Source organism: Parasteatoda tepidariorum, chromosome 10 (assembly GCF_043381705.1).
Source record: "Parasteatoda tepidariorum isolate YZ-2023 chromosome 10, CAS_Ptep_4.0, whole genome shotgun sequence".
Taxonomy (NCBI): domain Eukaryota; kingdom Metazoa; phylum Arthropoda; class Arachnida; order Araneae; family Theridiidae; genus Parasteatoda; species Parasteatoda tepidariorum.
The window spans coordinates 66,969,399-66,985,344 of NC_092213.1; the positions used below are offsets into that span (position 1 = coordinate 66,969,399).

Below are 15,946 nucleotides of genomic sequence, written 5' to 3' on the forward strand. Positions count from 1 at the left end.
AACACAGAGGGTACACCATGTGCACTGTTAGGTGCAAGAGGATGTCCAGATTACTTGAAATAATTACTTTTCAATGAAGGAATCTTAATAGTCTTTCCTGCATATAATTGGTGTTATTTTGAAGCACCCAGTGGTTCAACCCCCTGTAGTTAAGGAGAAGTGAGTTGAAAGTTTACTATGTGCTTATCTGTACGTAACAAATGGAAAAGTCCCGACGTTGCGCACCGCTGATGCCAATATAGCACATTACAGGCTCAACCAACAATTGAATCTGGATAACTTTTTTTAATATCAAAGGTGTCCAAATACATATAGGAAGATATTATGTTTAATAATTCCTCGTGTGTTTCATAATATTTAATACTGTTACTTATTAATTCGATGCCATTTAAAACAAGCTCAGAATACATAGAAGAAACTGAAGAATATAGTGAGGTAAATGCAAAAAGTATAAAAAGGACCAATGTTTGCATTAATGGACTAGAATTAAAATGGTTTTATAATTAAAACCATACATAAATAAACTTGAAAGGGATTTCTTAACGTCCCAGTTGCACAAAATCCATTGCCTTGATAAAGAAATAAAATGATACCTGCTCACCAGTTTCAATAAATAGACACGACAAATAATAAAAATAACAACAAAATAAACTAGATCTAATCCCCATGTAAATCAATAAGTACAAGGAACGTCTTGAGTTAATATAATTCAAATATCTAACACATAATAGTCACAAAAAAGTAATATATAAATATTTGCAATACTTTTAGAAAACTGATTTTTAAAATGTCTATATTTTTAAATTTCAAAGCTGTTTTTAATGAAACTTAAAAATAATTTTAATAATTCAATAAAGGAGTCTTAAAAGTATTATCAGAAATTCTGATCGAAACTGATGATATTTCACATAATTTTCCTTATGTACATTTTTCACGCAGTTAATGCTTTATATATATACTAACAAGAATTTTATATAAATTTGGCGGAATTTCAGAGCACTGGGTTTTAAATTTAAGAGATTCTACTGCAATTATTATTATCATATACCCAAGATACTATATAATAACTATTATAATATATAAAAATTATTCTAAAAACAGTATTGATGTAATATTATAAGTTATTTTGTATTACAATAATTGCAGCAAGAAAAATATAACAGATTAACAAATAAATATGTTAAAACAAAAAAATAACACTAACAATAAATAAATCACATGTATATATTTCAGAAAGAAAAAAAAATTAGTGTGCTGTTCTTTTGTATCAAGGAATTAACTCTTGATCTGAATGTCATTATTAAAAAAAAAAATGTATCAGGGTTTTTACTCTTTATTTAAAACAAAATTCAAAATCTTTAAAACTTTTAAAGAAAAAATTAGCAATTTCAACAACCTTTTAAATTGAAGAAAAGAAGAAAAAAATTCTTTTCAAAATTGAAGAAATATTTAAAGAAGACGAAAACAATTAAAGAACATAAAAAACACAAAAAATATTTAAATAAATAAAAGTCTTTCTTTTTTTCACATTTTGCAGACCCTATTAGAAACCACTTGAAGATAATTTGAGTAAATCTAAAGTCACAAGCTAAGCATCATGTCTAAAAATTTTAAAGATATTTTATAAACAAAAAGATTCAACTCAGTTTTTTTTTAAGGTATATATTTTCGTTTTCAGTTCTATTTTCCTCATATTTCATCAATGAAAAAATTACAGTTGTTAGATACTTTAGGAATTGCCAAATAATGATAAGCACATTTATGCTATATCAGTAACAAGTGTAAAGTTAACATTTGATGTCAGAACTGAAAGCAGTGAATACATGAATTGTGGATAATTTAAAAAATTTATGAACATAGAATTTTTGTTTTGGTGTCAAATATGTTCCTTTTTCAAGGACTAAAAATTATTTAGAAAAAAATTTAGGAGCCCTTGAAAATTTGAATAAAACTTAAGCACTTTTTTAAGGCCTTGTAAACCTTGTTTGAAATTAATGCTTCGTGAGATTAAATTATGTTTGAAATTAATGCTTCATGCTGATTATAATTGTAATTAGCTACTTGATACAAATAAACTTAAGAAGCAAAAATAATGACTACATACCTCATATCACAATTAAAAAATACTCCTTAATGATGAACTGTTTCAATCAGTGCTGTTTGTGCTTTCATGATAAACTAAGAATAATACTATTGTATCTCCTTAACATTGTTTCTACAACCTTCATATACAAGCAAATAATGATATTATTAAAATTTCTATTATCATGCTTTCAAAGAAAATTTAATTTTTCGTTTGAATACAACAGATTTATATTACATAAAATATAAAAGTCATACATACTAAAATAACACTTTACTAAAAAAAAAAAAACCCATTAACAGTAAGCAAACTTTGTGACATATTTCAAATTTAAAAAGTTGAAATATTTAAACATGTAATTTAGTAATAAATACTATACTTAGAAAATTACTAGAGTAAGTAATTGTGATAGCATTAAATTTCATTATAAACAACATTCAAAATTTCAAATGGTAATTTTTTCATTAACTTATTGGTGTCACAATGGCACATTTTCATCAGTAGGATAAAAGGCAGGGATGATCAAACCGAAATGATTTAATTTAACATAAGTTGGTCATACTAGAGATAAATATCCTGCTAAAACCTTTAACAGTTCATTTATCTCTGTAGTCTGACATAACCACTGTCACATTTAAACTGCCGTACTTTTTATTCTACTGATTAAGGTGTAGCATAGTTACACTGAAAAAAGAATAGGATTTAATAAAATATTTGCCATTTGTAATTTCAAATGTTGTTTTTAATGATATTTAAGTACTCTAATTATTGTCACTAATACTTTAATTATTTCATGGCACACCAACAACAAACACAAAGCTAGTTAAAAAAAAATTGTCTGAAATTCTAGCCTTATCCTCCTGAATAAGACATATGGTCCATGTTAGTAAAATCACCCTATATAAACAATTGTGCATTTACAACAATAACAAAGTTCACTTCTTTTTATGTCATGCAACATTCCCTAATTCTAAATACATTTTTTTGTTTGGATACATGGCAAAAAGACTTAATTGAGCTAAAGCCAGCACTGCACCAAGAAAATTTGGAACCTGAAAAAAAATTATGCTTTCAATAAAAATGAATGTGAATTATACACTATGCAGGGTGTCTTGAATTAGACTCAAAGCTTTCCAAAATTTATAACAAGAAAGCAGTTAGGATTAAAAAAAATTCTCAATTCCTCCACATTCTAACAAATTTTAAATTTCATTTCTTTACAAGAATGATGAAAATTAATTATTCACTAAAGTGAAGAAGAACATTATTTGACATCTCTGAATAAACGTTTCTTAGAAAATAAATATAAAACAATGGGCTTTACTCTCCCTCAACTCAGAGACTCTACCTCACTTACAGTGAATTTCAATATTAATTAAATAGTTTTGATTTCGGAATTCAGCGATCATAAGTCTGATAACTGATGAGATTTTAACTTTATTATACATAATGATTTTGTAATTGGACATTTTATCACAATAAATGGCTGATTACATTAACCAATGATACAAACTGGTAAGTGCTGTAGTAATATATTTGGATTATACACATAATTTACGTAAATAAATTTTAGTATTTATAATAGGACTGGGTGATGTTAAGATTTTGGCATCGCCTCTCTAACACTGTGATTTTTCAATACATCACGATGGTTCATTACATTACTGTTTAACATTTAGTATTGCATAATTTTTAATTCTTGCACTTCTTGACTGATTGATTAAGAGAATTATATTCTTCCTGTATAACTCAATCTTCAGTTTAGTTACCTTACTAAAAATGCAATAAATTTGTAGAGTTATCAACAATAAATTGCATTTCTTTAAGGAAAAAATCAATAGCCCACATCAGCGACCTAACACATAGAAAAAGAAGGGGAAAAAAGAAAACAGAACAACTTGTGTACGAGGAAAGGAGGGGCATGCAGCAAAAAATAACATGTAGTAGCCTACATCATTAAATTAGTAATTACAAATATAAAGTCAAAATTAAAACACACAGCATTCATAAAAATCTTCATTAAAAAAATTGCTGTTAGATTGAGACAGAATGAAAACTTAGGAACAGATGATGATAATGCATAACTTTCGAGTCAATAACAACTTAATTTTAGTTCATTACTATCAATATTTATTGAAAAAAGAGGAATGAGTTAAAAAGTAAAATGAATCCTTGAATGAAACTAAAATATTAAAAACTGACATTTTTTAATTAATAAAGATTGTATTATTTTCTAATATTTCTGAATAACTAAAGAGGTGATCTCAATATTAATTAATAATTCAATAATAAAAAAACATGTTTCCATAACTAAGATATTTAACAACACTTCGATTCTCATCAAGATTAATCAAGCCAGCAAAATGATGTGTCACAACGGAAGAAGCACACGAAAAGATAACGACCATTGCTGACTTACGATGGGAGGAAAATACTCTTCACGTGAGCATGTGAACATTGATGTCAGATCGGGAGAAGTGTTCTATGAATGCACTTGTAAACATCAATGTATTATCAGGAACAATGCTCATCATTGCACATGTAGACATCAATGTTAACAATGCATCAAAAAACACTGTACACATCTCGGTCAATCACAATTCACAACGCTTCGAAAAATTGACATTCCAAACATCGGATTGGCGATGATTGCATAACATTGATATTTTGAAATGTGTCACTCAGTCCTATTTAGTAATATTTTAGGTAAAGGTATGTATGGTTTCTAAAATATTTTTAAATGCTCCTCAAATCAATTAATTGAATTCAGAATAATATGAATGATAATAAACTAAATTCAACTTTTTTACGAGCAAAAAGACTCTTGTTTGATTACATAAAACACCAATTATAAAAACTAGTATTTTATATAATTCTTTTTTCTAGCCATTAAAAATAAAACACCAAAAGCAAAAATTATATAATTACATGTTACTAAGATAAATTTTATAGTAAAAGTAAATTCTTGATAACATATTATTTTATTTAAGTCATTTACAAGCATCTAGTTTCTTTTGCTAACATGTAAATCATCTCCATCTTTAATTTTTTTTGATGAAATTCATTGTATAAGTGTCACTTGAACAACATAGTATTAAAAAATGAATTGAATAATATTTTTTAACGTTAAATTATAGCACTTATTATCAAGATAAAGATCAATCTCAATAGTCTACACATAAAAATTGATTATAGAAGTAAAACTAAATATTAATCATTTCAAATAATAAGAAATAAGAAAATATAAAAGCAAAGAACAAGGATAAAAAAATCAAAGACACAACAATAAAAGATTTTTTCCCTATTTAAACTTATGATTACAATTAATAATAGTTTAAGCAATTTAAATTAAAAATTTGTTTAATTAGGCATTTGTTTACTGAACAATAGCAGAACTGTTAAATACCTGTACAAATTTATCTTCAACTAGAACTCCATACAAAAACCACAATGTAGCCATAATAAATGTACACATTATCATCATGAAGGGTAGAGTATCAACATTCTTAGTCCTTAAAACATGAGCCTAAATAATTTAGTCAAATTTTAGCTTAGACATGAAAAACATTTATCTTATTATAGGTAAAGTAGAGGTAAAAATAATAATATATAAAAATATAGGTATAGGTTTGGTAGCAGAATTTATTGAATGAATGAGCAGCACTATCTTGCTAAATCCAAATTGTCTCCAACTTCAACACAGTCAGACAAAAAGTTTGTAAAAAATTTAGCTTAATCTAACAAAATTCGCAAACATAAGGTCCTTAAAAATTATACTTAAAAACTATATGTTAATCAAATTTAAGTTGAATTTTATTCAATGGTAATGAAAAAACAAAATAAGTGAAACCTGTAATCAAACAGAAAAAAGAAATTCTTTACTTTTTACTCTTTGCTGGGTTTTCTCTATTCTGCTTTTTAATTTTTATTAGAAAGAAGCTAAGAGATGTTTTAAACATTGACCTCAGCAATTTTTATACAATTTCTTCGTTTAAAAAAAAATTCAAATAAAAAATAATTTGCAGATGTTGTAATAATCGGCAGGACTCACTGCCATGCTGGAAGATTTCTGCTACCAAGGGTATAGGTAAAAAATATATGTTCTCTTATTATAGGTAAAAGTAAAAAAAATAAAATACCACAGCTGCTAATGGGGAGGCCATAAAAACCACTCCAGCACCACATGCAGCTATTCCAGCAAAATATTCCGCTTCTTCAGGAGAGGCAAAATAAGTAGTATAGGAATATAGAATTCCTATGACAAATAAGGTTGCAAGCAATTGTTTTGTAAACCTGGCCTGAAAGAAAACATTTATTTGCTTTATGTTTCAATAAAATAAAAAGGGAAAGAAACTTAATCCAAGAATATAATACAGAGGAATGAAACAATTCGGTTTATTTCTAAGTAAAAGCTTGTATTTTGCTGTCATTTTCCAAAATAATCATTATTTTTAATTACAATGGCCACAACTAATAAAATCATTGGATTTAAAATTAAATCTGCAGGAACGGAATTATTACAATATCAAAACATACTGAAACCATCCTTCAATAAAATCACTATCACAGTAAATTAAAATTTTTGTTGGGCATAAATTTAAAAACAAAATTAAGCGCTCTATGTTTTCTAGTCTAAATATTTAGAACTTTCTATTTTATCAAAGTTTAAAAGCATATCAATAAAAAGAATTTAATAAAATTTTGCCCCCTTACTAATAAATGGAAAAAAGTCATGGGTGTGAATTACACTTTTTGGAGAAATTGAAGGGTGAGTTCCATTATGAATTTTTATAATTGTGGGAAATTTTTTTTAAAATTTGCTTAAAATGCTCTTGAGATGCAGTGAACTCCATAAAAATTAACATTAAAGGGTCCGAACTTGGGACTGGCTTTAATAAATTATTGTGTCCATATTTTTCAGATTGTGTCTCCCCTTCCAAGTTTGGATGATAAGGAATTCAAATTTGACAAAAAAAAAGAAGGTATGTTTATTTATAAAGTACATTTTTGAGTCTGATTTTGTAACTGAAAATATTATTTTCACTTCTTAATTAGCATATTTGAGATCACCCCTTTAAGCCATTAAGATTTAGACCAAGTGATGAATGATCACTCCATCAAAAGTCATACAGGGTGTTCTGCTTTTTCTTTTCATTGCACACTATTCATAAGTACATTACAAAACACTTTTACATGTTACTAAAGTTGATAATTAAACTCTATTTTTCTCTGCTAACTATAACATGAATAAACTCAACATAGAATGAGATAGGAATCAGGTAGTCAGTGATTTCCCCTGATTATATTGGCTAAAATTCCATGACCTTGCCCAGATTTTTCCTGATGAATAAATTTTCATGTTTTGTAACCACCCTGTATATTATTTGTAAATGACTAGAAAAATTTTGCTTGAAAATACCTTGTGCATAGGCGTACCAAAGTGGACAAGCCACCCCCTCTTCATAGTATCAAAATTGTGACAAAATGTCTTCAGATCATCTGAAGAGATATTTTCCAGACCATCCCCAATAGCCATTGTACAATTTAGAGTGATGAAACTGAAGTACTACTATTATCATACTTAAGTATTGAAAATACCTCTGTATAATGTATTTTTAAAGAATAAAAATAATTGCAATTAGTTTATTAAAAAAAAAGAGAAAGCAAAAAAACTTACTTTACTAAGAGTGAATTTGGCATACCACACAATGTATAAAATTTGCAGGCAGCCTCCAACAAAATTTACAAGTATGAGAGCAGAGTCTCCTCGTAAGAGTCCATACCTCAACCAAAACGAACAGCTAGAAAAATGTAAGTCAGGGTTTAAATTTGGAAACAATGTAAATTTTATAAACTTCTTACTTAATTTTATAAGTATAAAATTTATTTTATTTTATATAAAGTACTTAAACTTTATAAATTTCAATATTTAAGTTTCATATGAAGCATTAAAATTTATGTGCATATTTTATGAACTTTATTTTCTAAATTTTCTCCTAAAAAAAGGAGCCATAATTTTTTAATGCAGATTATATCAGTAAATTAGTCCACTGACTTGTAGCTGCAAATTTAAAAAAAAAAAAAGTTCATTTGAAAATGAAGATTGAACACAGGTAATTAAACTCATTTTTATCAACAAATTTTATATATATTTATTAAATTTTAATGCTATACTTATTTACTTTGTACTTAATAAAAAGATGCTATACTTATTTACTTTGAGCCTCATGGCTACTTATCATTAATATGAACTTTTAAATTATTTACCAGGTTAGCTAAAAAACGCACTATTTGAGGACATTTTTTTTTTAATTTACTAAAATTAAATTCTCTAGTATTTTTTTTCTTTTCTTTTTGACCTTGTGAGGATTTTTTTAAATGTTATATATTTAGATCAATACAAAAGTCTACAAAATAAAATTATAAAATAAAAAAATTATTATCATTAATGCAATTTCATGTTTCTAAAAAAACATCCTTTTTTTTTTTTTGGATATTGTAAATTACCTAGGAGTCTACAAAAGTTACGCATTTCCAGAAGCCAGCACTTTATAAAATTAAAAAGTTATTTACGGCTATTATTATTAACAGCTTTTTGCATTTATGAAATTACATAAAAACAAGTATTATTTTGAATTCAACAAATATCGAAAAAGAAATATAATGATCATATGCAAGGTTTTAAGCTTTTTTCTAAGATCAGAGGCTGATAAATTAAAATCATTTTATTGAAAGATGGAACTTAGAGCAAGCAATTAAGACATTTGAATTGATAGAACCTGCAAATTTGTGCAATGGTAACTGGAATTTGTAGATCTCTTCCAAAGTTTCAATAATACATATTCATTTAATTCTATCAACGTAAAATATTTAAATTATAATTTCACAAAAGAGCAAAAAAATTTTTTTTTTCCCCATCCCAATTTTGAGAAAGTATACTCATAAATTTAATATGACATTTTGAATAAAGTATGATAAATTTAATATGCATAAATTTAATATGACAATAGAAATAGTAAAAAAACAATTTTTTTTACCTCACTAAACCACAAAGAAAAGGCAAAGCCGATATATCATTTGTTGACTTCTTTAACCATATTTTACGGCAAATTTCACTGCAAAAATATAGAAATTTTATGTTACACATGCTAGTAAAGAAAAAAAAAATGGTTTAATCATAAAATGAAACCAGAAGCATAATTTAGAATGAATAACAGCAACAGTTAAAAACTAAAATTGAAGTGAGATATAAGGCTAAAACTTACTAATTTTAAAAAGTTAAGTAGGGTGACCCGGGGTAATTCACGATCACTCTGTTTCTGGGGTAAATAATGATCACCTAAGTTTTATTTTAAAAAAAATTTCTTTCTTGAAATTTGAGACATGGACAAGAATGCTTGTACACTTTACTAAAGTATAACTACATTTACTTAATAATATTTTTTTGTTTAATGTAACAAAATGAGTATCTTTTAAACTGCTCTCTGTATTTTGCATTTCAAAGATGGGTTTCAAAATGTGCACATTTCTGCAAAGATCCCCCTCCTTCTCTAATTAATAAATATTTTGAGTTACTTTCTTTTTCTTTGATATGAAAATAGTGTAAGCTTTTGTTTAATTGCTTCACATCTATTGTAAACATTATAATTGATTACAGGAAACTATATCAAATGTTGCCCCCTACAGATGGGGTAATTATTGATCACTGGGGTAATTCCTGATCATTGTCATTTCTTTTTATAAATAGTATTAAAATAGCTAATTGTCTTTTCTTAAATGACAGTTCAAATTTATTAAGTGGAACAACTATAAAATATATTTTAGCTGCAATCGCAAAATTTGTTTTCAACTGTAAGCAAGACAAATGTGTTCTGATTTGCACCATTTCTGGTTTGTCTTACCTTTCTTCCATCTTAATTTTATGTGTGTACATTGTTAGAATAATTTTTATGTTTATAAATTAGCCTAATATAAGTATGGTGAGAAATTATGAATCTGAAAATGATACTAAGCTTATAGAAAGCAAAATTAGTGAATTTCTTTTAATGATTGAAAATGAAAATTTCAGTGTGAGGGCTGATGACATACCTTACTAAACTACACTCTCATTTAATGGAGATAAAAATTCCAGCAAAAGAAACCCATGTGGAAACTCTTTCTTATATTCCAGCAGAACATGAGCATGAGTTGACTGCTTGCCTAAAATGTATGGCACGTTGCAAAGATTTTTGGAAAATTTAAAGCGTTAATCTTTATTCTTGCTCTTAAATAAATCGTTTTATTGGCTGCTTAAACATATCTTTTTGGTTTATTTGTTTGATCTTGATGTCTTATTTATTAATTACCATTGTTTAATTATTTTTAAACGGTCCCTTTACTATAAAAATTGGTGATCTGTAATTGCCCCAGAAGTGATCAGGAATTACCCCAGAAATGATCAAGAGAAGGGGTAATTCCTGATCACTAAAGATTTAAAATCTTTTAAATTGTAATTAGATTTTCAAACAAAAGAAGGTAGCATAGGACTCATCTCATATAGCCTCAAACTACCAGTAAATATTAAAATTCTATCGTGAATAGTTTTTTCACAAAATAGATGTTTGCATTTTTTGATCAAGAATTACCCCAGGTCACCCTACAGTGAGTAAGTATATCAAAATTTAAAAATTTTACTTATTAAAAATTCAATTTCTCAAGAACTATTCAACCAATTTTGCTTGAATTTTGTTTTTTACCATGTAAAATTATGTTTTTTAAAATGATGTAAATGACAATAAAATTTTTTTTTTACTATTATTAAATAAAATAATAAAAAATATTAATATACAATAAAAGTTATTTTTGGAGGGAATCATTTTTAAATTAATGGATTTTATAATTCTGGGCAAAAAATTTTCAGTTTACTTAAAAACTTCTCAAGATAAGGTGAAATACGAAAAAAATAAAATTAACATTGAGAAGAGTAAACTTTGGTCCGCTCTCCCGATCAAACTGTTGTGACCCCATTTCCCAGATTCTGTCTCCCCCCTGAATTTTTAAGGGTCAGAAATTCGAATCTGTCGAAAAAAAGGTATGTTCATTAAGAGAAAATACAATTTTGTGTTTGATTTCATAATTTGAAATATTGTCTGCATTAATTATTTAGCATATTTGAGGTCATTTCCTTAAACCATTAAAAATTAAGATTGAGTCCTAGAACATGAAGATCCACTCATTAGATCAAAAGTTATTTAGGGTAGTCCCTTTTTTGCGCACTGTACAATATTGAGATTATAACTACTATAATGCTCTAACTAATGAGTTCTCTCTCTCTTTGCGTTTCATTGACCAACAAAAATGATGAAAAAGCTACTTAATACTTGAGCAATGATCTTTTTTTAAGTTTTCTAATGTTTGACGAAAGATTACTAAAACATATCTTATAAAGTCATTTTTATAATAGTAATACAGCGTTAAAATTGAATCTAGTCTGATTTAAAATACATTATATCATGGTCATAGTCTAATAATGAATTAAATTTAATAAATTATTCTTTAAATTTATTAAAAGTAAAAAATACATATTAAGGTGAATGTAGACCTCTAACTGAAAAAGACTTAATGACTTTCTCACTAAATTTTTCCTCTTTGTTTGCCTCACATCCTTTTTTTATGCTGATATTTTTAAAAAGAGGGGAAAAAAAAGATCATTCTGTTAATATTTTAATCACAACAATTATCTGGATTTGAAAAATAATTGAGAGCACAAGAAAAAAAGAACGTGGGACTCAATAAGAAATGATAAAGTAATTTTACTTGCTAACAATATATAATGATGACCTTAAATCACATAACAGCTCATATCACTTGAGTCTCATATATTTTTTAAAATTTTAAATATGAGTGTTATATTTATTTCTGTGGGAATCTAATCTCTCTCTCTCACTTATTTGTTCAGTTTTGTTTTATTTATTCAATTCTTTATTACTTTTGATATCAAGTCAAGCATAAGCTTATGAAATGAAGATCATGAGAGATAAATAGATTTTTCTACAAAATTGATAAATAATCATTAATTTAAGTAAAAAAAAAATGCAAACAAAGCACTTAATTACTACAACTTAAAACTTACATTAAGTTCATAATTGAAAATGGCTCTTTCAGCACATTAAATTTCAATTCTTTAATGGTTTTTAGTGGGCTGTAGATCAGCCCACAAGCTTTTTTTTTACTCGAAGTTAAATAGGTGTTAATTCTCTAATTAATATTTGATTCATACTTTTTTTATTGTATCATAGTCCTCGTACATTTTACAACACACCTTCGTACTTTTAAGTTCTTATGTCTTATAACAAAATATGATATAATAGTGAGACAATCAACAGAACTAATTTTTTTATAATTTTGTTTTTCAATTACTACATTTTGTTAGTTACAATATTTCACTACCTGAATATTCAACGCGTCTATTTTAAAACTATGAATGGACATAATAAATCATAATTAGAAACAATAATTTGCACAAGAATCGGGAAACAGAGCTTTCCCGTACCTTACTCGCAATTAAGATTATTTAGAGCAAAATTAATTTACATAAAAGGTAAATTTTCAAAATAAATTATAAACAGACCATTGAATTGCAAATTTGGTTGTATTTAAAAAAAGATTTGAAATAAATATTATTAAAAAAGTTTATTGAACAAGTAAATATTTTAATTTGAATAAATCTAAGGAAAGGTAACCATGTTGCGATCAAATTTTCACAAAAAATAAACGGAATATACAATAGACTTATTTAATTACAACTTCACTGGCACACAGTTAACATAAATTACGAAATTGCAATGTTTGCTTACATTTGCTTTTGGCAAAATTCTATAACAATTTTAAGCATTCCTGGCAACATGGGAACTCAGTTATTAATTAAAATAGCATATGTATTAAATGATGTATTTGTAGTGAAAGAGAGGGAAAAAATTATTAGCTTATACTTACATGCCAGCTAGAAAAACACCTATAGTAAAAAACGTAGCTATATTCCCAACAACTATTTTCAAATCCATAATTTTTGAATTGCATGAAAAGTCTTCTCTGAAATCACAGACATACTTTAGTAGGCAATTTTTAGTTTATTTTTATTATGAAATAAATAAAACTTATTGTAGCATTAAGAACCTAGCAATGAATAAAGAAATAAAATAAAAAACAAATGTCAGATTCTGTGATTCAAATTTATTCCCATTAATTAAATCATACATGGGAAATTCTTTGTTATCTAAACTTTTAAATGTTAATAGAACATGTATTCAATTGAAATTCGTAATGCATAACTGTAGCACAAGTTCATCCATTTTATTTATTTATCACTAACATAGTATTTATTTTTTTAATAATTACTTTTTAATAATTTTTTTTTTAATTTTTAAAAATCATTCATAATATTTGATTTTAAAAATGTATTTAAAAAACAATGTAAGATGAAGTTTCTAAAAACTATCAAATAATGTTAGGTTTTTTGTGCTATAAGTACAAAATTACAAGTCAGCGGTTTTGTTGTCAATATTTTCAGCTCAAATACATTACCCGGAAAGAAATAGTTACACTATCTTAGACTTAACAAAAAAAAATTTATAAAATCAAGCATTTGATTAATTAAAATAGCACTCGGTAAAAATATTTATAAAAACTGTTTCTAGCATATTACAAATCAAAAAATTGAATTTTGAAAAACATAAAAGTAATCATACATTGATCCTGACAGCTGACAAAATGCATACACAACACTTGACAGCTGACAAAATGCTGATGCAGCAAAGTGCATGTTAAATTTGTCATGGCTGAAACTTCCTTTAATTAAGATCAAAATTATGTTGCATTACTGTCATAACCATTAAGAGATAAAGTCTTAAAAATAGTGCTTGGTCATGGTTGGATGACGTGTTCAAATGATTCAAGTAGATTAATTTGCAAAAATAAAGTTGGAGAATGCAGAAAAATTACCTAACATTTTTAAAATTATAAACAAACAAGTTTTATTTGAGAGTTCTATTTGGCTTCATATCTATTAGTTTTCTAATTTTATTACTAATAAATATTCTTCATTGTTTATTGAGATTTTTTTTAATTAAAAAATTATCATCCATAAAAAATAAGCACAGAATAAATTAACTCATTTTTAATACCTGTACCATTTTTAATTAGTTAATTAGCTAAGTTATCAATGTTACAAAAATATTAAACAAATTATTAATTATTAGTTTTAAGAAGTTTTATTCAGAATGAAAACTGAAAAATAGACAAATTCGAAAAATATATAAACAGACCTGAATATAATACCAATACCTGATAAACTACTTGAAGTGCAAGTGAAGTACCTCAGTATTAATAATGAATGTCAAGTATTATCTAAAAGAGATAATATTCTTTTTCTTTAAATGATTTATGTAAAGTATTAAAAAGACATACAATTTAGGATGATTAGTACACATATAGAAATAATATGATAGGATTATAACAAGGAATGTAAACAGGGTTATAAAAATTTATTGAGAAAATTTAAAGATTCAGTTACTTATTTATGTGTAATAAAATATTTGCAAGAAATATTGTATAAATTGAGAAGAAGATTTTAACATTAATGCAACTTGATCAAAAAAATTAAAAATTTATAACATATCCATGCTTTAAAATTAATTAAATTGATTATGTGCTATATCGATAAACGATAAAAATATGCAATTAGGAATTTTATGTACAATAAAAGCTAAGTTAAAAATTTACAACAGTGAATACTCTCATAACAAAAAGTTATCCAACAAGTCACATACTCGTGTAACCCAGTCCAGAACTGAATTAAAAAATAGGGCACATCTTGTTCCAGAGGGTTAGTTAAAATTGTTAAAAGCGGAATTATAAATGTTTTTATTAATCTAAAAAATATCAATTGACAAGACTTTGTTATGAAGAGTTTGATAGAGAACGTGGATCTTTTTTTCTCAAACAGTACTTAAAATTTCGTGCAAAGTCAATGAAAAAAAGTGATAATTTTCTTAAATACACATAATTTAGTTTATTTTATTCCATTTATTATGCACATTAATCAGGGTCCACAAGCACTGACAAAAACTTTAGAAAATGGTAGTAAAACTAAGACCAAAAATTGTATTTTTGGTCTTAGTTTTACTGTCAGTAAAATATTCTGCAAGTAACCATCAGAATATTTTACTTACATAAAATAGTGACAGAAAAAAAAAAGCAATTTCCTTAACTTTTTTGTAACAAAAGTGACATAAATTTTTTAAGTTACTGGAAGAGCGAACGAATCTTTTAGTTTAATAAATATAAAATAAACTTATAAGAATAGTGTTTTATTTTGGGTTCAAGTCCAATAGTGAATTATAATTATTAAAAATTGTGGATTATGTCTCTAGATTTTTCAAATATTTTTACAGTTAATTCAAAATGTTTTCAAGGAAGATTTTCTTAAGAAATTTATTTGTTTTCACAACAATTCAAAAAAATTACAGATAAAATACTCGTTTTTAAATTTTCTAACGAATTTAATTTAAAACAAAAATTTATTTTTAAATGATTAGCTACCAAGAATTACAAATTGGATTAAAAGGTAAATAAACTTGATACTTACATATTATATTCTGATTGACAAAGGAACCGGCAATCTTGATATTTCTTCTGCACAAAATCAAATTAAAGAATCATGAGTAAAGAATTTTCCACCGCTACCAAATAATCAGGCATTAGAATCAACTTGAAAACAGGACTTCAAAAGATGTCACGACGACGTTGAACAAAAAAAAGAAAATAAATATTTGGTGTTTTGGAATTTTCGAGGGAATTGATCCTATTGCACTTTTTCGCTTCTTT

The 15,946-nt window shown here is 26.1% G+C and overlaps 1 protein-coding gene across 3 annotated transcripts; it reads right to left on the bottom strand.

The window, feature by feature from the left end:
* Nucleotides 1-1,305: 1,305 nt before the first annotated feature.
* Nucleotides 1,306-15,871, bottom strand: LOC107447156 (sugar transporter SWEET1). Of its 3 annotated transcripts, none has more exons than XM_016062000.3 (8): nucleotides 15,708-15,871; nucleotides 14,405-14,467; nucleotides 13,058-13,153; nucleotides 9,121-9,198; nucleotides 7,761-7,884; nucleotides 6,223-6,381; nucleotides 5,490-5,609; nucleotides 1,306-3,135 (listed from the first exon to the last, which is right to left on the bottom strand). In XM_016062000.3, the coding sequence occupies exons 3-8, from the start codon at nucleotides 13,123-13,125 to the stop codon at nucleotides 3,034-3,036; spliced, it is 651 nt and encodes a 216-aa protein (XP_015917486.1). In that variant the 5' UTR covers nucleotides 13,126-13,153; nucleotides 14,405-14,467; nucleotides 15,708-15,871; the 3' UTR covers nucleotides 1,306-3,033. The 3 variants fall into 3 exon arrangements, with proteins under 3 accessions (XP_015917486.1, XP_015917487.1, XP_015917488.1); XM_016062001.3 differs by having other exon boundaries at nucleotides 1,515-3,135; nucleotides 14,386-14,467; nucleotides 15,708-15,861; XM_016062002.3 differs by lacking the exon at nucleotides 14,405-14,467 and having other exon boundaries at nucleotides 3,012-3,135; nucleotides 15,708-15,847.
* Nucleotides 15,872-15,946: the final 75 nt, after the last annotated feature.

Excerpts from the sequence above, each read along its gene's own strand:
- LOC107447156 (XM_016062000.3), bottom strand. The coding sequence starts at position 13,125 with ATGGATTTGAAAATAGTTGTTGGGAATATAGCTACGTTTTTTACTATA. Across the intron at positions 9,199-13,057 it reads GGTGTTTTTCTAGCTGGCAT|TGAAATTTGCCGTAAAATAT; the intron begins GTAAGTATAAGC and ends ATATTTTTGCAG. Across the intron at positions 5,610-6,222 it reads CCTCCCCATTAGCAGCTGTG|GCTCATGTTTTAAGGACTAA; the intron begins GTATTTTATTTT and ends TAAATTATTTAG.